Source organism: Oryzias latipes, chromosome 13 (genome assembly GCF_002234675.1).
Source record: "Oryzias latipes chromosome 13, ASM223467v1".
Taxonomy (NCBI): Eukaryota; Metazoa; Chordata; class Actinopteri; order Beloniformes; family Adrianichthyidae; genus Oryzias; species Oryzias latipes.
The window spans coordinates 19,813,382-19,834,928 of record NC_019871.2 but is presented as its reverse complement, the minus strand read 5'-3'; the positions used below and the strand labels follow the sequence as shown (position 1 = coordinate 19,834,928).

General features: G+C 40.1%; 3 protein-coding genes across 4 annotated transcripts; 2 read left to right on the top strand and 1 right to left on the bottom strand.

Annotated features, from left to right (window-relative positions):
• The first annotated feature begins 1,769 nt into the window (after nt 1-1,769).
• LOC101158126 (homeobox protein SEBOX) lies at nt 1,770-4,711 on the top strand. The gene is made up of 3 exons (XM_004075782.4): nt 1,770-2,311; nt 3,317-3,519; nt 3,838-4,711. Exons 1-3 carry the CDS (start codon nt 2,059-2,061, stop codon nt 4,537-4,539), a joined length of 1,158 nt encoding a protein of 385 aa, XP_004075830.2. The 5' UTR covers nt 1,770-2,058; the 3' UTR covers nt 4,540-4,711.
• Nucleotides 4,712-8,310: 3,599 nt separating this feature from the next.
• On the bottom strand, nt 8,311-11,915 carry tmem199 (transmembrane protein 199). Its single transcript, XM_004075731.4, has 6 exons — nt 11,560-11,915; nt 9,999-10,072; nt 9,792-9,881; nt 9,664-9,706; nt 9,452-9,564; nt 8,311-8,602 (listed from the first exon to the last, which is right to left on the bottom strand). Exons 1-6 carry the CDS (start codon nt 11,741-11,743, stop codon nt 8,507-8,509), a joined length of 600 nt encoding a protein of 199 aa, XP_004075779.1. The 5' UTR covers nt 11,744-11,915; the 3' UTR covers nt 8,311-8,506.
• A 422-nt stretch (nt 11,916-12,337) lies between these two features.
• poldip2 (DNA polymerase delta interacting protein 2) lies at nt 12,338-21,194 on the top strand. Of its 2 annotated transcripts, none has more exons than XM_004075730.4 (11): nt 12,338-12,552; nt 15,066-15,147; nt 15,233-15,330; nt 15,417-15,516; nt 16,913-16,988; nt 17,180-17,287; nt 17,554-17,690; nt 17,849-17,875; nt 17,981-18,106; nt 20,001-20,080; nt 20,154-21,194. In XM_004075730.4, exons 1-11 carry the CDS (start codon nt 12,368-12,370, stop codon nt 20,266-20,268), a joined length of 1,134 nt encoding a protein of 377 aa, XP_004075778.1. In that variant the 5' UTR covers nt 12,338-12,367; the 3' UTR covers nt 20,269-21,194. The 2 variants fall into 2 exon arrangements, with proteins under 2 accessions (XP_004075778.1, XP_011481050.1); XM_011482748.3 differs by having other exon boundaries at nt 12,339-12,552; nt 15,072-15,147.
• Nucleotides 21,195-21,547: the final 353 nt, after the last annotated feature.

Genomic DNA, 21,547 nt, shown 5'->3' with positions numbered 1-21,547 from the left:
AGGAGCTCAGAGACACGTTTGGGTGTAGAGGACCGCTGCAGCCTTTATTTTCCTTTTCATTCACATAACCTGAAGTTCATTTGTCACCTTACGTCATGAACCTGTCATCCGAACACCAATGCGGAAGTTAACAGTGTTACATACGCCCCCTCCTGCAGATGAAGCGTCCCGTTTCAACATAAAGCAAAAAGATGAATGAAAATAGTCTGTTATATTAGCTTTAGAACGTTGACAATCCCAAAAAGTGCTGCTCCTCAGACAGAAGCGTCAAACAGACGTTATGATCTTGTCTTTAATGGAGAAATAAAGGATTCAAGTGGACAGCTGCAAGGACACCGATGCCGTCGGCGACGGCTTCATCGGGCTGCAGAGATCTTGCAAACCATCCATCAATAAATAAAACATTAATAAATCGTAAATCGAACAAATAAGCTTCAAACATTTGAAATGTTTACAATAAACATTCAGCTCATATCCAACTAAGTTTACTCGGTCTGCTCTGCTGCTGCGTAGCGTTCACCTGCTGCTGCTCTGTATGCTCACCTCCACTTTAATCTCATAAAATCTTTTTAAAAATTTAAAAAAAAATTTTTTCGTAAATTTACGGTTTAAAATCTCGTAATTTTACTTTTTTTGGTGGCCCTAAAACTCTGCCACACCGAATAGTTTGAAACTGAATAATTTTTTTTCTGCCGGTAGGAAAAAAAAAGTCCTCATTTCCGTTGTGCTGCGGTTAATGCTATTGCTGCGGTCATGTCGTGTTGCAGTTATGTCGTTGTGTTGCAGTTAGGTCGTTGTGTTGCAGTTATGTCGTTGTGTTGCGGTAATGTCATTGTGTTGCGGTTATGTCATTGTGTTGCAGGTATGTCGTTGTGTTGCAGGTAATGTCGTTGCGTTTTTTCTTTTGTATGTAGTGTGAGCCCTGTCGGCCATTGAGCCAAAAAGTTGCTGGTCTGGTTTGAATCCAAACTAACCTGTTTGAGAATAAACTGTTCATCAAAGTAATACTTATGTAAACAATATTTTAAGAATAATTTTTTAGAAATGGTACAATTTGAGTCCCTCTTCTTTCCCAATTTGCATTTAATAAAACTGGCTGTGAAACTTTACATTTAAACAGCTTTATAAATACATTGAAATCCACCCTTTAATACTTTTTTGAAAAAATAATGAAATTCTGTTTTATTGTTTTGATGGGAAATAATAATTTTGTTTAATCATTAGACAACATTGTCCCTCACGAAATTAGTGAAAGTTTACTTTAGGAATATCAACCAACGCAATCTTAAAAAGTCAATACACTTCATAATAATTAAGATCCTTTTGTACTCTTTTGCTGGTAAAATGTTGTTTTTCTTAAATAAGATTTAATATGAATAAAAATCCTTTTGTTTTTGTGCCTGAGTATCGCCTCAATCACCTCACACAGTTGCGGGTCAGTTCCCCCTTTCTTGGCATTTATTTTGTAAAATTCATTTGGTCAAAGTCAGGGACTCAATGGCGTAAAAAGATAGAAAACTGTGACTCGCAAAAGAAAAACAAGGTTTTTTTTAGAAATTCTAAAACTTTTTTAAATTCTGAACTTGAAGCATAGTCTTTGCTCTCTCAGTACATGAAGCAGCAGCAATTTTAAGCTAAAATCCTAACCTGTTTTTCTATTGCAGTTCTTAATGGAACAATTTTTTATAATGAAAGCGAGTAGTGTTTTCATCTTTTAAATTCATTTCAGGATTTAAATGAACAAAAACGTATAGATTCATTTTATTTATTTTTTCAGGTTGTAATGGTTTTGTTACAACAGGGGACATCTGATTAATGGGCAAATATCGAATATTTTATTAACAAACTTTAATATAATATTCAGAAGGCTTCTATAGTGTATGTGTTGAAAATTTACTGGTAGTCATATGTAGAAATATTGATCTTGTTAAAAATGTTCCTGACTTGGAATAATGGAAAAAATAAAACATTTACGGGGAAAAAATACAAAACGTTTACATCTAATTGGAATGATTCTCTACATCTAGATCTAGAGAATCCAGATAGAGCCTGCAGCTGATGGTTAGAGATCAGGGGAGGCGTCTATCACCTGAATTTGCTGGGAGGGGGTTCCATAAGAAGGTTTCGCGCGGGCTGCTCCTCATCAGCTGTCAGTGGTCGAGGCCGCGCGGCGGATGCACGTGTCAGTGCGCGCGTGGACTCATGGCTCTGTTCGTGGACTCGGAGTCCCCGGTACTGAGGAAGAACCAGAACAACAGGAACGGGCTGGTGGACATGAGGCTGTTCTTTGGACCGCCGGAGCCCCGCAGAGGTGAGTTTACCTGAAGAGGAAAGTCCGGTGTTTTCACCGGACAGCGACGTCATTTCAAACAATTTTACTTCAATAAACCTTTATTTATATATGACAATAACAACAAACACATGTTGGTGAAGAAATTGCATTGCTTTAGATAAATGAAACTAAATTTATTTTTTCATCTTTTTAGATACAAACAAAGATGATAAATAAACATTTTTGGGGCTTTTTGTACTTTGCTGCCTCATTATCTACCGTTTAACCTGAAATTAAAAAAAGATTTTTCTTCGAATAACTGGAGTTACAGCACAAAAACGGCACCTTCCGGTAAAAAAAACATGTGATTTTAATATTTATAATTACACCTAGTGGATTCAAAAGGCTGTTTGTATAGTAAAGGGTGACAAAAGTTATCTTCTATACAACGTGGAAGTCTATTTTACAGATAAAACTCTGTAAGGCCCAATGCATCAAAGAATTGACAGAAAATTCCATATTTATTTTTTAATGAAGATGCTTTTTTAAACTCTTTTATGAAATCCACTAAAAGGTTTGCAATATCAGTTTTTTTAATGAGCCATAGATAGTATCAACTATGATTCGTTGGGTGATTTGGTCAGTTTTCATTCCAAACAATGTTGGATTGAGAGGCAACAATATTGACATAAATGTTCAGGAAAAAAACAAACATCCTGTTTACCACTGTTGCAAATTTGATCCATACAGTTCTAACATGGTTTAACTATTATAAAGATTTTCTTTAAAAAGAATTATCAATAAATGTTGAATTATTTCAATACAAGTAGTCATTTAAAAAATAAATAACAATAGACGAGTTTTTCTCCCCATTAAGTTTGGAAAATTAGCAAAACATTTGAGATGAGATAGGGTTCTCAGAAATTAGTATATAAAATATGATACCAATGGTTAATTAGGATTAAATGAAACCTTCATCTTTGCCTGTCTGTCTGTTTATTCATGGAAATATTGATGGTCTCCTTCCTCGATTGTCTGATCAAGCGCCTGGCGGTGAGGCTGTGTCTTCTCCAGAGCCTGAGAGGAGCTCGGCTGTGATGGAGGGACACAGGAAACGAAAAAGGACCATCTTCAGCCGCGCCCAGCTGTCTGAGCTGGAGCAAGCCTTTGCCGTGACCCCGTACCCGGACATCACCCTCAGGGAGAGGCTGGCCGCTCACACACACCTGCCTGAGAGCAAGATCCAGGTACGGCGGTCAATCACAGACAACAGTCGGCTGTATGTGATTTAATGAAAACGTCATTTACTGTGACAAAAGCTCCATAGAAACACGTTTTAGAGCAATCAACAAACCAGGACTTTTGGTTTAAGACAAATCTGTTTTGTCCGATAATATAAATGTTGCTCTATATCTGTTTTGGAAGATTGCTCACCATAGTTTTCAGATTGATTATTTCTGATGTCAATTTAGACTGAAAAATGTCTAAAATGTTTATATTTTAGGTCCAGTTCCCTTACACTGCATATCCATGAGGTTTTATGCATATCCTACCATTCCTGTCAGGTTTGGTTCCAGAACAGAAGAGCTAGAGGCATCAAAACTGGAAGACTTCCCAAATCCACCAAACCCGTTCTGGGAGGCAGAAGTTTTGCAGAACCTTCTCATGGACCTGGGACCTCCACCTATCCAGCAGCAACCAGTCTGGCAGAGTTATTTAGACAAGAACCGAACCACTCGTGTGAGGACGTGTCACCGATTTACTCCGACTGGATCCAAATCTACAGCAACCAGGTGTCCTCAGCGGGAGCATCGTCCTTCCTCCAGCAGGCTCCTCGCAGCTCCTCCAAACCGCCTGAGCCTCGTCTTTGGGAGGAGGAGCAACCGAGGCAGCAGCACATGGGGGCAACTCTGTCGGGATTCCTCCCTGGCCCCTTCCCTGAGGCGGGGAGCAGGCCGCCCCCTTACCCTGTCCCCTCCCGTTCCTATCAGGCTTTCACAAGCTTTAAGCCTCAAAGCGTCGCTCCCTCTGGGAACCACCAGGCCAGGAACGGCTCCGGCCCAGGAGGTCGAGATCACGGCTACGTGGATCAGGTCGTCCCCTCCCACCCCCACTCGGTGTACTGGGAGGTAACTCCAGGACAAGGCCACCGCAGCCACCAACACCACCATCATGCCCATCCTCAGATGGGACCTCAGACTTCCATGGGATACATCTCAGATCTGATCTACAATGCAGCCATTGTTACAAATTTCCTGGAATTCTGACACCGGAATCTAACAGAAAGACTGCTTTTTTATGGAATTTTGTCTCCTGTGATGTCAGTTTTTTCTCCTGAGTTTTCTGTGTTTTTGACTTTGACCAAAAAATAAAATTAATAAATAAATAAAGGAGGGATTTTTGTGGGGTTTCAGGAATAAAGTGGTGACATTAATTCTTCTTTCCTGTTTGGATTTTTTATTTATTTGTTTTAAACTGTTTAGTTTCCACAGAAATCCATCAATCTCCTTTAATAATCATTCAGTGTAACTTACATTTAGTGACAAATGTGTTCAATGAAGGAAATTAAACTTCTCATTATGTTAAATGTATGTAATGTACAACAGTAAATCCTTCATAAATTAAGAATTGACTAAGAACAACAGATTACACACAGCAAAAATCCACCTGAGCTGGAAATGAGTGACGTTCAACTTCCTGAGGTCCAGAGTGAGTCAACTTTTCAAACCCAAACTGGCAGCTGGATCCACAAAGGAGGGTTCTGATCAGACTGATGAGCAAATGCTGTTAAAGAAGGTAAAAGGGAGAAGAAATTTTGAGTTCCCAGTGGGAGCTTTAGGAATGGTGAAGGAGTTTTTTATTCTGGAAAACTGGAGTCTGCACCTGATCACACTCAGGAAGAAAGTTTGTTTTTAGATATTTTTCAGAATTAAGTAAAAAATATTGATCTTCAAAAACTTAAAGTAGATTAAAGTTAAAATAAAACAGTAATTTAGTCACTAAATGAAGAATCTTCGAATTTTTTTAAACTAAAATATTATTTTCTCTCCTTTCAAACACACGGCTGTTCCAGAATTTCACAGTCAGTCTCCAACACTCCTAAACACAGAACTCCTAAATGCTAAAATCAAAATTCATGTTCATTGAAGAATAAAGCAGATCATCATTTAGACATTATAAAGTAAAAACTTTAACAAACCCCATCAATGCTACAGTAAATCTATCACCATCGATAGACATACGAGTTATTGGTTATAGGAAATAAGTGCAGTTTGTTTAGTGTGTTATATATACTGAGAAATGTAGAAGTCCTGCAATAAAGACATTAAAGGTTTTACATTTGTTTTTGGTTAACAAGCATTTTTTTCAGTAACTGATCGTGTAAACCCAAAATACCACGATTGATGGGAAAAATTACCTTTAGGATGACAAAACAGATGACCTGACCATAAAGACATAAAAAGCAGACACTTTAACCCTTGTGCTATCTTAGATGACCCCACCCTTACATTAATTAAGGGTTAAATAAGGGTTAAGGGTTAATACATGGGTTAATACATGAAGTAGCTAAAGAAGCTTTTTAGCCCTTGTGCTATCCTAGGTACTTTATCATTGGGAGTTGGGTCATCTAGACCCACTAGACAGTGCTCTGAACCTTTTTTCTTCAATGATTTGTGATCTTCACTGGTGTCCATGGATTACATGAAATCCTTCCATCTTTATCCACCTTTGTCATGGTAGGGAGAACACGTCAATGTAAGGGTGGGGTCATCTAAGATAGCACAAGGGTTAGATGGGAATTTTCTACTGATCTGCTGTTGCTAAGTTCTAACAACACATTCAGTTTCTGGTCATAAAGAAGAATCTTCATCTGAGTCTGCTGAGATTCTTTAAATGAAGAGAATGACTCTCCAAGTCTGGATTTCAAAACATCTACATTTGCGCCAACCCCACAATTAGATGCATTCCGCTTAGGGGGAAATCCTGGAAGTCTTTTAACTTAGTGATGATATAAAAGACTAAAGAAAAGATGGTAAAACAGAAATAATCACATTTTAAACTTTTAAAGTTTGGGGGATTTGAACTGTATTGGCCATGTTTTAAACACTGTGACTACTCATAATCCTGTTTAATTACAGATTACAAAAATGTTTTCCTGATTTGCTCTAAAACAGCAGTAAGAAAATGCAAAAATGAAAGTCAGATCAAAGGTTGGTTTCTCTTTCTCATGTTTTGCTGCTGTTCGATGAACTGTGAGGCCTGTTTGATTCCCAAACCCCTTTGAGTATTATTTTTCAAAATATGCAGATAAAAAACGATTACATGTAGTGAGATACCATGACTGAAATAATTGTTTTCTGAGTAAAAACAGGGTTTTATATCTTTCTTTGCTGTAAGCATCAGAAGGTTTAGAGACAGGGAATGAAAAAGAAAATAAGAACCAAATTAAAGCTGGAGCTCAGGTTCCATCAGCTTACAGGCTTTGTCATTCGGCCTGGATTTAAGTTTTAAAATATTACATGAGAGGTAAAATACAGAGACAAACAGAACAGACAGGAAAGCTGACTGTGCTGGATAGGAATCTCTGCATATCATAATCATCTTTAATACCAAATAATCTTTCAATAAAGCTCTAATCCGGGTGTCAAATCTCAGATCTTTGGGAAATACTTTATTTTTTTGTGTACTCCAGATGTGGCTCCATCTTTTAATCCTCCCCTAATATAGCAGGAGCGGACACGGGCGGGACAGCGCGGTGAATGGAAACATCAGCTCCATCAGAAGCAGGGATCAGAGGAATCTGTGTTCTACATGATTGGTTTGAAAAGAAGACACATTGAGTTATTACTCTAAGCAAGAAAATCTCTTTCCACAGACATTCATCTTTTGTTATCTCCATAATTTACTGCATACAGTAAACAGGACCAAACATCCTCATGTCTGTCCAGCAGAAACAGGATTCACATCTGGAGCAGAAGATCACACCATGACAACTCCCTCCATGAAAGTATTGATAAGAACAACTGAATTCTCTTTAAGGGAATGTAAAAATGTTAAATCTGAGGGAGCCGATCATCAGCTGTTAGAACTGGAGACAATGTTCTCTAGGTGGACCGTCAGAGTCCAGCTGCCCTGAAGAACTGAATCCAGAGGACTGCAGTGATCCATTTTCAGTCCTCCCCAGACAATTCTTAGCAGATAGCTAAACGCACCAACCATGATCAGTCCACCTTAACATGCATTTTTGTTTTACACTCGTTCATCGGATCGTTGTTTCTGTTTTTCTGCTAACTGTTCCCATCCAAAGAGTCACTTTAACCCTTGTGCTATCTTAGATGACCCCACCCTTACATTGACGTGTTATTCCTACAATGACAAATGTGGATATAGGTGGAAAGATTTCATGTGATCCATGGACACCAGTGAAGATCACAAATCATTGAAGAGAAAAGATTCAGAGCACTGTCTAGTGGGTCTAGATGACCCAACTCCCAATGTTAAAGTGTACTTTTGGTACATGAAGCGGCAGCAGAAGAGAACCTCTACTGCCACCTAGGATTTAAAGGTGTTACTACAGGGAATGTAAAACAATACCTCAAGTTTAAATGCAGTGTGTGTGGAGATCCTGTAATCATAATCTAAACTCAGCAGAAGATTAGAGGAAGAGATTAAACGCCACAGCATATGACGAGAAATACTTAAGACCTGCCTGTAAGGAATGTAGAACAGCAAGAACATCAGGAAACACCACGATGGGAACATCAGGAACATCGGGAAAAAAGCAAGAGGAGGAACTTCAGGAGCAAACACAAGAGCAGGAATATTTTCAGAACAAAAAGGAGCAGAAACAACAGGAAAGAGGACAAGAGCAGAAATCTCAGAAACAAACAATAGAACAGGAACATTTTAGGAACAAGCATGAGATCTGGAATATCAGGAAAAAACACAAGAGCAGAAACATCAGGAACAAATATGAAAACAGAAAAGCAGGATCAGAAATGATAGTAGGAACATCAGGAACAAACAGGAACAGGAGCTTAAGGAACAAACTCTTTATTGAAACAGTGTATTTGTTTATTAACCTTAAGAGAATATCTGACAGTTAAATAAAAAGAAAAAGAAACAAATGCATCCACTGATTATGTAAATAAACTTTGTTCTTATTAAGGTAAAATGAGTCCATCAGTTCATCAGACAGGGATAACAAAAACAATAGAAATGTTTTCTGGAAAGTTATGGTTCCCCGAGTTCTCCTTCCATGGTCCGCACCAGAACATAAAGCTCCGCGAGCCCGACGACAGAAGCAGCAATCACAGCTGAAATGACGCGCTGCAACACAGACGGGAGAGAAAACGGATCAGGTCACCTCAACACAGAAACATTGGAAAGACCAGTTTTATGTACTAAACATGTACATATAATTATCAGGTATATAAGAGCTTCACATGATTTTAGCTTATTTAATATTTGGGTTTGCTGTCATTGACAGACATTACCCAGAGGTATAACAAGCATTGGTTGCAAAAATTACTGAAAAACAACATTCACTGGCTTCTAATGGGACTTTAAGAAAACTAGGAATAAAGATGATCAAAAATTGCCATATTTGGAAACCAAGATGGTCACCAAAATGACCTAGAAAATATTGACATTGCTTTTTTAAAAATCCTGCTGCAATGTGCTTTCCAGACATTGATGGGTTATATAATCATCAAAAAATGCCAAGAGTTGCTGCTCCTTGTCTATCTGCGGTGGTTTAGAGGTTTGGGGTCGGGGCCTTCTGGTGGCCGGCGGGGGCAGTGGAAACACATTTAGTCGAGGGGGAAAACTTCTAGAGGTGTTAAACTGTTGGCAATAAACCTCAGCAGCAAACACTGCATTACTATGATGTTATTGCATGTTTGATATTCTAAATACAGACATCCTCCTGACTACCAGCAATACAAATGTGTCCTCTGTAGAGGACATTTCTAACCTGAAAATCTTCCAACCACTGCACACTACTGAATGATCTGCCCTTGGTATCTACAGAGGACATTTGGGGCTTTTCAATTATACCAAATGTGAAGGGGTGGGGCTCTGGGATTTGAAGTTTTTGGTGGATTTAAAACCGTTCTTACAGGACAACATTTTCTGCTCTGAAGGGTATGTGGAAAAAAATGATGGAGGTCGTCCTACCGCTGCTGTTTCTGTGAACAAATACTGACTCCCCATGTAGGAACAGGCGAAGGCAGCAACTACAGTCACCAGGAAGTTGAAAACAGTCACCATCACTGCTTTGACTGATCGCACTGTGATAAGGAGAACAGACACACAAACAAAAGACACAAATCAACTCAATAGAAGCCAAGAAAACAAAAAAATATTTTGCAGCTTTGTTGCACTCAAACCTTCTCTTCCAAAATCTGCAAATGCTCCATTTCTGCTAATTTCCTAACGAAGAAAAACACATTTTGTTACCCTCAGCTGCTTTTACACTAAAAAAAGAAGTGTTTTCATGTGAAAATCCCAAATGCACCTGAGCGTTCACGTTGTGCGTCATCCTGTCGTATTCTTTATTTGCTAGCTTTGCTTTGATCCTCTCCAGGCGAGCGACCAGCTCAGGATTCTGGAAGCAGAGAGAAGTCCTGATCATGAGCAGATGATGGATTTCAGGCTTTTATTGAACTGATTGTTTAGGTAAAAGATAAAGATGCTGGGGCTAAAAATAAAAGACTGAACTGACCCGGGGAGGCCTGACGACCTCGGGCAGGTAAAGGGAGCTGTCCTCCAGGAACTCGTGCAGATAGAAAGGATTTCCTGTAAAAGAACAAAGAAGTCAAATGACTTATTCCTGCCATGTGGTAAAAAAAAAAAAAAAAACTTTCTTTGTGACTTTACTATATTATCATGTAGCTATACAATAGAAGTGGATGGTAAACTGTTTCTTTGGGATTTTAATCTCAATAACTACTTATTACTCATACAAACACACATCTTTCTGCACTTTTCTCCTTCAAATGGGTTATGGTTTTAGAAAACAAAGAGATTTAGTCACATTCACATCATATTCACATCCTGAAGCAGGCATGGGGGCAACTTGAAGTTAATTGCCTCTCCAAAAGATGACTTTTCACTTTAAAAATGGATGATAGGAATAGATGAAATCAATTATTCCAATTCACTTGATAATGAAATGATGAGATTTATGATGAATTTTCCTTTAAAATAAGTTTATTGTGTTTCAATCAGGCAGAAAATTGTTTGGTTTGTTTTTTATGCAGGAATTCTTCATTTTATCAAAGAAAGTTCCACTTTTACTCAGTTTAAATCACCATCAACATGAAAACAGCTTTTATTAATTAGCCTAACTTGATTTTAGATGGAAACGTTGATAATAAATCGTCCTCTGATTGGATTGTGCGGAATTGTCAAGACTTCAGTGAATTTGTTTTTTTTTGTTACTTGCTTTAAAAGTCTTAAAACAGTTTTTAACATAAAAAACAAGCTTTTTCTAAAAATTAGTAAAAATATGGTCAGGAAGAAAACTAAAAACATAAAACATAGTTTACTGTCAGAGAAACTGCTTTTTGAGAAAACAGATTGAAGCATAATGGGGTCATCATTGTGATTATTCTTTAAATCTCTACTTCTACTGATAATTTCATGTGTTATTAACTGTTAATTTGTGATTAAGTTGACTATTTATAACAGTAAATAATCCTTTAAAAGGGGGTTATTATGGGATATCCTGGTAATAATGAATCCTTGACCCACATTTGACTCGGTCTCTATGTTTATTTCTTATCTAAATATTCCTGTCACTCAAAATCAAAGTGTCTGCCCCTCCAACGTCATCCAAGCAAAGCCTGTTTGTGGCCAAAGGTGGTCCATTATATCTGCCATAATATGAGTGGACTCGTTTTAAACGCTGGCTCACACCTGACCCCTTCATGGGATCTAAACAAGGTCTTCACATGACCTTCACATGACCTTTACAGAGTTTTTACGGGGCCTTCAGGATCAGTGTACGGTCTGTGTACAGACACTCCTGTTTGGTCCAAATCAGCACCTGTGTTCTCCTACAGTGTTTTACTTTATATTTGAATAATCTTGGTTCTATTTTGAAAACTGAATTGTTAACATTTTTCAATCCAAACATTCAAATCAAGGACTCTGTAATTTGATTTAATCACATGAAGAATATTTTACTCTGGATTATGGAGGGGGGTCCTCTCCCTCGTGATCCCCAACAACACAGCTCATCTGCAGAATTGAAACATCACCATGATCTTCTGGCTTGTTACCATTTTCCTCCAGGTGTTTCTTCAATTTTCTGGCGGTGCTGAAGGTCAGCGTGGTTGGCTGTGATCTTTTCAGAAGCTCCTCTAGGTTTTCTCTCAGAGCTTGTGGCAGAGATGTGTCCCCTCTTTCCAGTAACTGCGTCACCTTGTTTCTGAAATGATCTCCGACGACAAAGGAAGACGCCATGATGAAGATGATCCACCAGACTGGCTGTTGGCGAGCCCGCTATCAAGATACAGGTCAATTTGATCACAGGTTAGCCATGTCACCATTAAAATGTAGATATTACTGATGATGTTTGGAATATTGAAAAAAGGACAGCGCCATATTGTTTATCTTGTGACAGAATGACACGTCGGGTCATGTGACCAGATCTAGCGGAAGTTCGATCTGTTTTTGAGACGTTAAATTTGAAGCCACCTTTCTTATTTTTAAGGACACCCCAAAGATTGTTCTAAAAACGTAACGAATAACTGATCATTTTAATATAACAAATTGTCTAATATTCGATTGAAATGTCAACGTGACATTACACGTGACCAGGTGGTGCCTTCAAGACCTCGTGGAAAATCCTGCTTCTTTTTAGTTAAATTTTGCTCTGTTTTAATCACGTTAATATGAATGTCCCTTTTGGTGTTATGAAATGTCAAAATGATTTGTTTCCCTTTAACTACCGTATTAATGTGCTAAAGGAGTATTTGAATCTGCACTGATGTTTTGTTTTAGCTATCTTCCTACTTTCCGAGCATATCCTGAACGCAGCATTGTCTATACTTGTGTGGAAGAGCATAATGCGTGACTGATGGAAAGATGGCGGCCTGTGCGTTACGCAGAGCTGTGCTAAGCAGCGTCAGTACTTACAGCAGAAAGCACACGCACAGAATACTGAGTTTCGCGGAAGCTTCTAGTAGGTTTGACGTTTACAAACCGCAGCAAACATGTCACGTCTGTGGTTCGTTCGCCAGCGGTCAGCAGAGACGGTTCATGTCGTCACGGTAAGAGCCGCCGTCCGTGTCCTCCTCCGTCACGGCTAGTAACACGCCGAAGATTTAAGCTAGGTGAGCCGCTAGAGCTAGCATCACAAGCCCAGCTATGATCCAGCTAAAATAGCTGCATTAGACACGACACTGAAACGAAAGTGCTGCTTTCCTCGGTTCTTCCTTTATTGGTGTCTCGTGCAGCAGAACTTGAAGGCTCGCGGGATGGTAACTAGCTTTAGCAGCAACCCTTTTGACCTGTTGAGTCAAATCCTAGCATGTTAGATAACATGGATCTGCAGCCACGAGAAGGAGAACTTTTCTGCTCATGGTTCCGAGGTTTTATTCGTTTGACCGTGGTATATCACGAGGGTATAATTGAGAGTTCAACCAATGACGTGCCCACGGACCGAACAAGTTCCACGCAGTTTTGGTTTGTTCTGCGTTTAGACTCACACTGCTAACACATGAATACTACACCTGTTTTGTTTTTGTTTTCTTAATCCTTTAACATTTTTCTTTTGTTTGTTCTCTCAGATTATGTCCATTGACTGTGATAAAAATGGAAAATCATATCCAGTTACTGGGAAGGTTGACCTTTGACCTATTTCACTGTAGATCATGGAGAGGGAAATTCTGCAGTTTTATTTCTGTCATAGGAAATGAAGTCAACTTTATAAAGTAAACATTTCGCCTCAGGAACTGCTTTGCTTTCCTAAAAACATTTCAGGATGAGGTTCATTACAGACCCACTGCAATGAAAATTGGGGTTTTTTATCATGTTCTCGTTTCATTTTTCACGATGGAATACTTGTATAAAAATTCAAATCATTTTGAATTGGGTGCAGACGAAAAAATAAGCAGTTCCAAAAAGCTTGTAGTTTTTGGAGACGATCTTCAGTCGATAGGCCCCCAGCTTTCTGCTCCACTCCATTCTGATGCATCCACTGGCAGACAAATGGATCCATAATGTGGTCTTTTTCTTCTCCAGAGATAGTATCTGGCTCAAAACTTGTACGGATGAATAGCCCAAATATTTCCCGTCATTTTTGTTAGCACCAGTAATGTTAGGTTGGCGTAATGAGGGGCTGTAAGCTGGCAGGAGAGTCTGTTAACAAAGGGATCATGGGAAATGAGGGAAACCTCACTAAACACCATTTATTTCTAATGGACTGTCCTAGAAAATGACAGTTTTTTTTTTTTTTTGGTTTTGTGGTTTTGGCTAAAAAAGGCATAATCAAATAATGCCAACAAAAATACCACTGGAAAAACTTAAAAACATAAAAGGAAATGGATCAAAACATGATCGGAGGGGGTCTTTTAACCTGATAATTACTTTTAACCATCTGTATTTCAAAGAAAGTACATGAGCCAGCAGCAAATGTATAGATCAGTTTAGCTAATGGAGCAGAAATCAAACACAAGCCTAACAGATGCATGGGGGCAACATTGAATTTAATTTTCTGCAGATTGTTGAGCATTACATTGCTTTTTGTCATGTCTTATACACGGTTTCCTGCATGTGCGTTTCATATTCAGGGGCTTATCTGATATCGAGGCTTTAGGCCAACCAAAACCGGTTCAGTGGCTTCAGGTTGAGCTCAGAATTTGAGGACGAACAGTACTGCTGGAGATTTTTTTTGAAATCACTGAACTGTGAGGTTCTAGTCTGGAACCTTCTGGCTAAATTTGGACGTATGTTTGTCTTTGGCTACAGTGACATTTCACAGCCCAGTGTAGAGGCTAGAGTTTAGCTGAAACCCTGATGTGATGGAACGCCTAACACCTCGCTGCAGGAAGGAGCGCTCTTACAGATTCAATTCAATCTTATTTGTATGGCCCAAATTCACAACAACAGTCGACTCAATGGGCTTTCGTATAGGTAATTGACTCTGCTCATATCATGGGCCAGATCTTTCTTAATGTCAGCTATTTAGTCTCTGTGGGAAGTTTTAACCAACCAAAATGTTTATGCATCTATGCATTGATGATACAGCTTTACAGCTTTTAGATTGCAGAATGAGATCAGTTCTTTACTCACAATGAACTATAAGTAGTGTATCATCACCGCTAAATCAGAGTTCTTTTTCATATCTGTTTCTGTATTTAGTTCCACTCTTGCATTCCAAAGCTCCTTAATAAAGTCTCATTTTGGAGTTGATTGCAACTCTACTCCAAAACTTTCTGTCTTCAGCAGAAATGGTTTGTTAGGAGCCTGTAGCTGTAACAGCTAAGAGTTGACGTTTCTCTTTTACAAAACGAAAGACTCACCATCCCCAGCGTTCTGTCAGCGTTTTTTCACACTATATACCTGCCCAGGTAAAAGCTGGAGAACACAATAGCCAGCCTTGGGCAGTGGTGGCATGTAAATGTGTTTGTCAGCATTATGGCGCCTTAAGCAGACGTCAGGTGATCGGACGGTGTCGGTGCTTCTTAACATTTTTACGAGTAGACTTCCTTCATTAGTGACCAGCTGGTCTGATCCTGATGACCTGTTCAGACGGTTGTGTCATGGAGACTGTTTTTGTCAGGAACAGGCCTGAAGGGAAGATTTTGGAGACGGTCGGGGTGTTTGAAGCCGTGAAGCAGCATGGAAAATATGAAACTGGACAGGTAAGACCTCCCCAGGAGGGATGCTTTTGTCTGTTGCTGTGGCGTTGGCGCTTGTAATATTGGTGTGACCCGTCTGTTCCCACAGCTGTTCCTCCACAGCGTGTTTGGCTACAGAGGGATCGTGTTGTTTCCTTGGCACGCTCGTCTTTACGACAGAGACGTCACCCCTCCCATCTCGGACAGGTAGCCATTTTTTCCATTAAAAAATCTTTTCTCCTTCTGTTTTGGACAATTATCATCTTTTTTTCCCCCCTTTTCTTTGTCTACAGCAAACCTGAGCCTCCAGGAACCCACGGCTCCAAGGAGGTGAAGGGGAAGACTCACACTTACTACCAAGTTCTGATTGACACCAGAGACTGCCCTCACATCGTAAGGGAGGACTTTCACCTTCTGAAATCTCTTAAAGTCCCATCTTTATCTTTAGTTTTTTTGTCTAAATGTTTCGGATTCTTGTCCATCAGTTGGATTTCAGGTGTTTTAATCCTCAAACATCGTGCTGTTGAGCACGATGTTTGAGATGATTGTCTTCTCTACTCACACCAAACGCAGTGCAGAACATTTGCGTCCTCCATTCGCTGTTTGGGCACGCGTCAAATTTGCTGCTTGTCCAGACGTGTTCATAAATCTGCTGCTCCCGTCACCTGAGGGAGGAGTTTCTGTCAAAAGTTTTCTTCGCCTCATTGCTACGTTATTGAAGATGACGTAGAGAGATCAGGTTTATTTATTTTGAGGAGCTCTACAAAAGCATTGATGATCACGTCTCCGTGTCTGGGTTCATGAGGTCGTTCAGAGATTCTCCCATTACGGCGAGGTTCAGCATCTACTGCAGCCGCTGTGTCCTAATGACGGCGATTTCAGCGTTACTTCTGCCTCTGTGACCCAGTTTTACACTATCTGTTCCGCGTTAGTCAGAGGAAGGGGGAAAAAGAGAGTAAATTAGAGGAACCTTTATTTTTTTCGTTTCTTTCAGGTAAGACAAATATCAAGTTTGGAGAACAAACAGCAACTATCCATGTTGGTTTTTGGACTGTACTTTCTGCTCATGTCCTGGGCCAAAGCTGAGTTCCTGATTGGTTGACGCAGATTCTTAGCCAAAGTTCAGATCTTTGAACTCTGGAAACATCGTGTCGACAGGATTTTCGCCCAAAACGCGATGCCGCTAGTGAATCGCCCTGCAGCCTGAGGCTCAAAACACGGTGATCGACCGCTGATCGCGTCTGTACATTGACTCAACGTTGAAACTGCACACCGCCGGCACACAAATCGCATTTGGTGTGAACATAGCTTAAGGAATAGTACTTAAACCTCTAAAATCATGAAAAGAATTAGGAAAAACATCAGAGACACATCAGACAAATGACTCAATGCAAAGGGAAGGACCACTGCGTAGTGTTGCCATTACCATGGACTTTGATTGGTCTACATTGTCATGAAGACATAAAAGATGCTGTGGAGGTGGTTTTTGTGGAGGATGGCATCTGTGGTCGTCTGTGGTTCTGACTGTTGTTTTACACACAGATTACTGATTGTTTTAGGGGGAAAAGAGAGAAATGTATAGTCAAACATTAAAATCAGTCTTAGACAAACAAAAGTATTTAATCTCTAATTCAACCTGAATTATATATTTATTTATTATTCTAATAAATGAGCAATAAATGTAATTTGTTATTCAAACTTGTGTCAAAATGGCAATAATTGTGTATTTAGTAACACACACACACACACACATGCTGTCAGGCTGTAACTCAGTGTTGTGTGTTGTCAGTCTCAGAGGTCTCAGACCGAGGCGGTGACATTTCTGGCCAACCATGACGACAGCAGAGCGCTCTACGCCATCCCAGGTACGGAGACGCCCTAGTCTGTAGTTTCCTTCCTGCGGTCTGACGGTGGAGATGTTTCATCAGAAAAAAAGAACAACATTCAGAGTCTGTTCCAGCAAAAGTCATCTTCATCCGTGCTCTGATATTCAGCGTCATGGATGTTGGACCTTCTGTCTTCTGCTGTTGTTCTCACGCTGCTTATCCTCCTCCAGGTCTGGACTATGTGAGTCATGAAGACATCCTACCATATTACTCCACGGAGCAGATCCCCATCCAGCATGAGCTCTTTGAACGCTTTCTCATGTATAACCCCACTAAATGTGAGTGCTGCTCCGTCATTTGCAAATATCCATGTAAATCTGTATAAATCCTGATTATGACTTTAAGAAAAAAACCTTCTCCTAAGCAAACCGTCGCTTTTACTGTATATCTGATTTTTTCACAGTGATCCTATACTTTATAAAACCAACATTTAGACCAAACACAGTTACCATAAACTTGAGATGTTTCCTGTGTCTATATAGCAGCTTGAAACGCAGCGAATCGTAAAAAGCTTGACAGTTTTGTGTTTTCCTGGTCATCATAGCTCCTCCGTTTACTGCCAGAGACACCCTGAAGGCGTGGCAGGAGAAGAACCACCCGTGGCTGGAGCTGTCGGACGTCCACAGGGAGACCACAGAGAACATCCGAGTCACAGTCATCCCCTTCTACATGGGAATGAGGGTACAGGACAGCTTTGTTACAAACTCCTCTTGTCAGCACCACAAGCCTCATCAGCGGCGGTGCTGTTGGTTCTTGTTGGCTCCTCGAGTCTCTTCTAACAGGCAGAAGTTTCTGCAGAAAGTAAACTTGACTAATGCAAACATTTTTGATGTTTTCAGGAGGCTCAGAACTCTCACGTGTACTGGGTAAGTACCAGACTGTGACAGCAGGAGGTTAACACAGCTGAAAACCCTGTGTTTGTTTGTGTGTGTGTGTGCGTGCGTGTAAGCATGTGTGTGATGTCACTGCAGTGGCGCTACTGCATCCGTCTGGAGAACCTGGGAAATGAGGTGGTCCAGTTGAGAGAGAGACACTGGAGGATCTTCAGCCTGTCAGGAACCCTGGAGACGGTTCGGGGACGAGGCGTGGTCGGCAGGGTCAGCGCACACTCACACACACAAACACACATTACTAGGCTATGTAGAAAAACGTTGATTATTTCATTTGGCAATACTGGTATTGTAAATCATTTAATCCAGCTGCCATTTGCTAAATTCATGAACAGTGTTTGAAATAAATAGCCCTTTTTTTATCCATATTTATAAAACCTTTTTGGTTGAAGCCCATTTTGGTTCTTTTTTTATACTGAAATATTTTTAGAATTCAGACAACATTGAGTGATGAAAATATATTTAATGGTTTACCAAAATAAAAGCTCATGGAATTTGCTTTGGTAAAAGCGACTTGTGAGATACAGAGCTTAATGTTCTGATAAATAAATAAATTTAGTTTGTTTAGTTTTGATCATCTTAAAGGGGTATTAATATTCAGACAAAGTTTATTTAAAGGCATACTCTTGAAAAAAATCATGAAATACAGTGTTCCCCCGCTTATTCGCATTTCAATATTCGCTGTTTCACGCATTCGCTGATTTTTTTTTTTTTTTTCTGTCACGTGACTCCTCCGGTTTATCACAAAAACTCAGACAACTCAAGACGCTTGCATGAGACTTTGGCGTCCAATTAGGAGTTGCTACGCGAATTTCTGAGGGGAGCGGAGATGAAGAGCACGCCAGCCTGTCGGCCTCCAAGAGCTGCTTCTACCAGTTCCTGAATCACTACCGGCTGAAGTTTGTGCCCCTGCATGGAGAAATGGCATCAGCTGACTCAGACGTAAAATATCCTGAAACTCTGAGGAACATGGCCACAAAGAATAATTATCCTCTACAGCAGTGTTTTTCAACCAGTGTGCCGTGGGAGATGGTCAGGTGTGCCGTGGGAAATGGCCCTCATTAACTGATCTAAAAACATTTCCCATCTCCAGGATTTCAGCTTATTGTTCATCCAAACGGGCCCTGATAAAACACAGAGTAGTTACAAATATGAAAGATCACAAAATACTTTTTTTTCTTTGCGTTTATTTGATTCTATTAAAGACATTTTGATAAGAATGACGGTACCGCGATTTAGCTGCAGCTATAACTGTTTTAGGAAAAGTCCCGCCCCTTTAACTGTCTCCGCCAATCATTCTTGGAGGCTTAATCACATGTCATCAGTCTGACCAATCAGAAGTGGTTAAAGTCTTTACTTCCTTGTTCTGATTCTGCTCATAAAGTCTCTCAGTTCCAACAAAACTAACATCTAAAGCTCGTCTTTAGCGCTGTAGCTTTCCACAGAATCCGGTATCAGACCGTGGAAAAAGTGAACTAAACAATGAAGCTCAGAGAAGTGAGCGTGGGATTCTTGTCTAGGTTAAAGTGTGCCGTGGCTCAAAAAAGGTTGAAATAAACTGATCTAGATGGATGAATGATGGATGAAACCCGTGTTGTGCCAAGATACGTTTCCCCTGTCAGAATTAGTTTCCCTTCCGGACTGACGCGCCATGCCCCACACCCAAATCTGGCTGTGGGACCTCTCTCTCTTAACTGATAAAAGACGAACGACGAGCACAGACTGTACGCTACAGTACAGTCTATTGCTCTGAACAAAAAAAACCTCTAATGTTGAGCAGTATTCCAATGTTATTTAAGAAATGTTTTAAAAAGCATCAAATGTTTTGATAGTACGGTTTGGTGACGGACGTTCTTCGGCCGCTGGGGTTGGGGGTGGTTCTCCGCATTAGCGTATTCTGCACTAATACGGGGGAACACTATCGTCTTTGTTGCATTTTTGGGATATGTGTCGTACTGTGACGTGTATCGTGATACGAACCGTATCGCCACACTACTACTAATAATAAATGAACACCAATGACGTATGTCCCACCTTCATACTTTCTGATATAATCAGCCAAGTCTGAATTTTTGTGGTAAATGTTTGTTTGTTCTCAAAGGAGCCAGTGTTGTCTAAAGAGCAGCCAGCTTTCCAGTATAGCAGCCATGTGTCCCTTCAAGCCCCCAGCGGTCACATGTGGTGAGTCTGCAGAACCAGACTGTAAGTTGTCATGGTTTTCAGTCAATTCCTCATTTTGGTTTTCTTTCTTTAGGGGGACCTTTCGCATTGAAAGAACGGACGGGTCCCACTTTGACGTCCGCATTCCTCCTTTCTCCCTTGAGAGCAACAAAGACGACAAAGCGCCCCCTGCTGGCTACACTTTCTAACAGCTGCTTCTCCCCTTTGAGGACCCAGGCACCGTGTCTGCGCTGGGTCGTCCTCCTATCTGGACTCGCCCCTCCTCTGTGTTCATGCAGAGCATTCAGTATCAGTCAGGTCAAACAAGAACATCTGGAAAACCACCAGAGAATCAGCGATGGTCAAATTCATCTAGTTTTGTTCAAATTCCCCCAAAGGATAGTTTTCCTTTTCAAGCCTGGATTAGGTTTGAAGAGATGTTCACGCCAAAGCTGAGAGGAAAATAAAACTCACCAAGCTGATGGGGCTTGTCTGGACATGCAGTGCCTAAAATATTGATCTGGTTGTTTTGAACAGGTCTGCTAACCTGGGGTTTGTGCAAACAGACAAACTGTTTTTGTCTTCATTTGTGGATAATCTCTCCATTTTACCAAACTATCGTTTTCTGTTTGGTTTGTGAATTTCTCCACCTTTCTGGACCTCTTTTCTGCTGCCATGATGTTCATCAGCCCTCCATGGCCCAGCAGAGCCATTAAAAATCATGTGATCCAGCAATGAAGCAGAGGAAACGTCACACAGGCTTGTTGTGAAATGGAAACCCGATGCAGACGGGTACGACATGATGGTGTTTCCTCTGCAACAGCAGGGAGCTGTTGAGCTTTATATGCTTAAAAAATGTGACTAAAGTAGCACAATAATACAGTAAATTCATTCATGAGGGTGCGACGAAGCTTTAGCCAACATCCTTCCTGCTCCCACAGGATCCAGACCTCATCCTGGCTCGTTCTGGACTTGTTGGATGTCTGTGGCTTACTGTGTGACCGTTCAAGAAGTCTAACGTTTCTCCAGCAAAATACAACAGTTCTAAATTCAGCTGGAGAATTGAAGATTGTTGGAAAACTGTAAATAAGGATGTAATTAAAAGTAGAGCAAATAAATATGCCTTTTAACAATTTGTTTGGTTGTTTGTTTTTACATGTCAGCTTTAGAAAGTGGGCTGTTTTGGTATTTAACTTTTATGTGGAAAAGTATTTTATTCACATTCTGGATTATCAGACCCTGTTGTCAAATATTAAGGAAGCTTTTTCCCAAAAGTAAACGAAATCTCAAGCTTAATCTCATTGTATTTGTGGATCAGATCGACTTTTAGGAAAATGTGTAGGTTGTAATGGAAACCTATTGCTTTCAGTTAAAAAGAAAAGGTGTTTTTCAAGAAGGGATATCTGTCAAATTTTCTTCAAAACACATTTTTTTCAGGCTTCTTTTGTTGTAAAATACAAGCGCAAAAAAACAAGCTGATCAGTAAAT

What these genes read in the sequence shown, in the direction of transcription:
- LOC101158126 (XM_004075782.4), top strand. Translation starts at nt 2,059, where the DNA reads ATGGTTAGAGATCAGGGGAGGCGTCTATCACCTGAATTTGCTGGGAGG. An exon ending in ACCGCCGGAGCCCCGCAGAG is followed by an intron (nt 2,312 to 3,316) that starts GTGAGTTTACCT and finishes TGTCTGATCAAG; the next exon opens with CGCCTGGCGGTGAGGCTGTG. An exon ending in TGCCTGAGAGCAAGATCCAG is followed by an intron (nt 3,520 to 3,837) that starts GTACGGCGGTCA and finishes CATTCCTGTCAG; the next exon opens with GTTTGGTTCCAGAACAGAAG.
- tmem199 (XM_004075731.4), bottom strand. Translation starts at nt 11,743, where the DNA reads ATGGCGTCTTCCTTTGTCGTCGGAGATCATTTCAGAAACAAGGTGACG. An exon ending in AGGTCGTCAGGCCTCCCCGG is followed by an intron (nt 9,882 to 9,998) that starts GTCAGTTCAGTC and finishes CTCTGCTTCCAG; the next exon opens with AATCCTGAGCTGGTCGCTCG. An exon ending in TGCAGATTTTGGAAGAGAAG is followed by an intron (nt 9,565 to 9,663) that starts GTTTGAGTGCAA and finishes TCCTTATCACAG; the next exon opens with TGCGATCAGTCAAAGCAGTG.
- poldip2 (XM_004075730.4), top strand. Translation starts at nt 12,368, where the DNA reads ATGGCGGCCTGTGCGTTACGCAGAGCTGTGCTAAGCAGCGTCAGTACT. An exon ending in CATGTATAACCCCACTAAAT is followed by an intron (nt 17,288 to 17,553) that starts GTGAGTGCTGCT and finishes TGGTCATCATAG; the next exon opens with CTCCTCCGTTTACTGCCAGA. An exon ending in GCCCCCAGCGGTCACATGTG is followed by an intron (nt 20,081 to 20,153) that starts GTGAGTCTGCAG and finishes TTCTTTCTTTAG; the next exon opens with GGGGACCTTTCGCATTGAAA.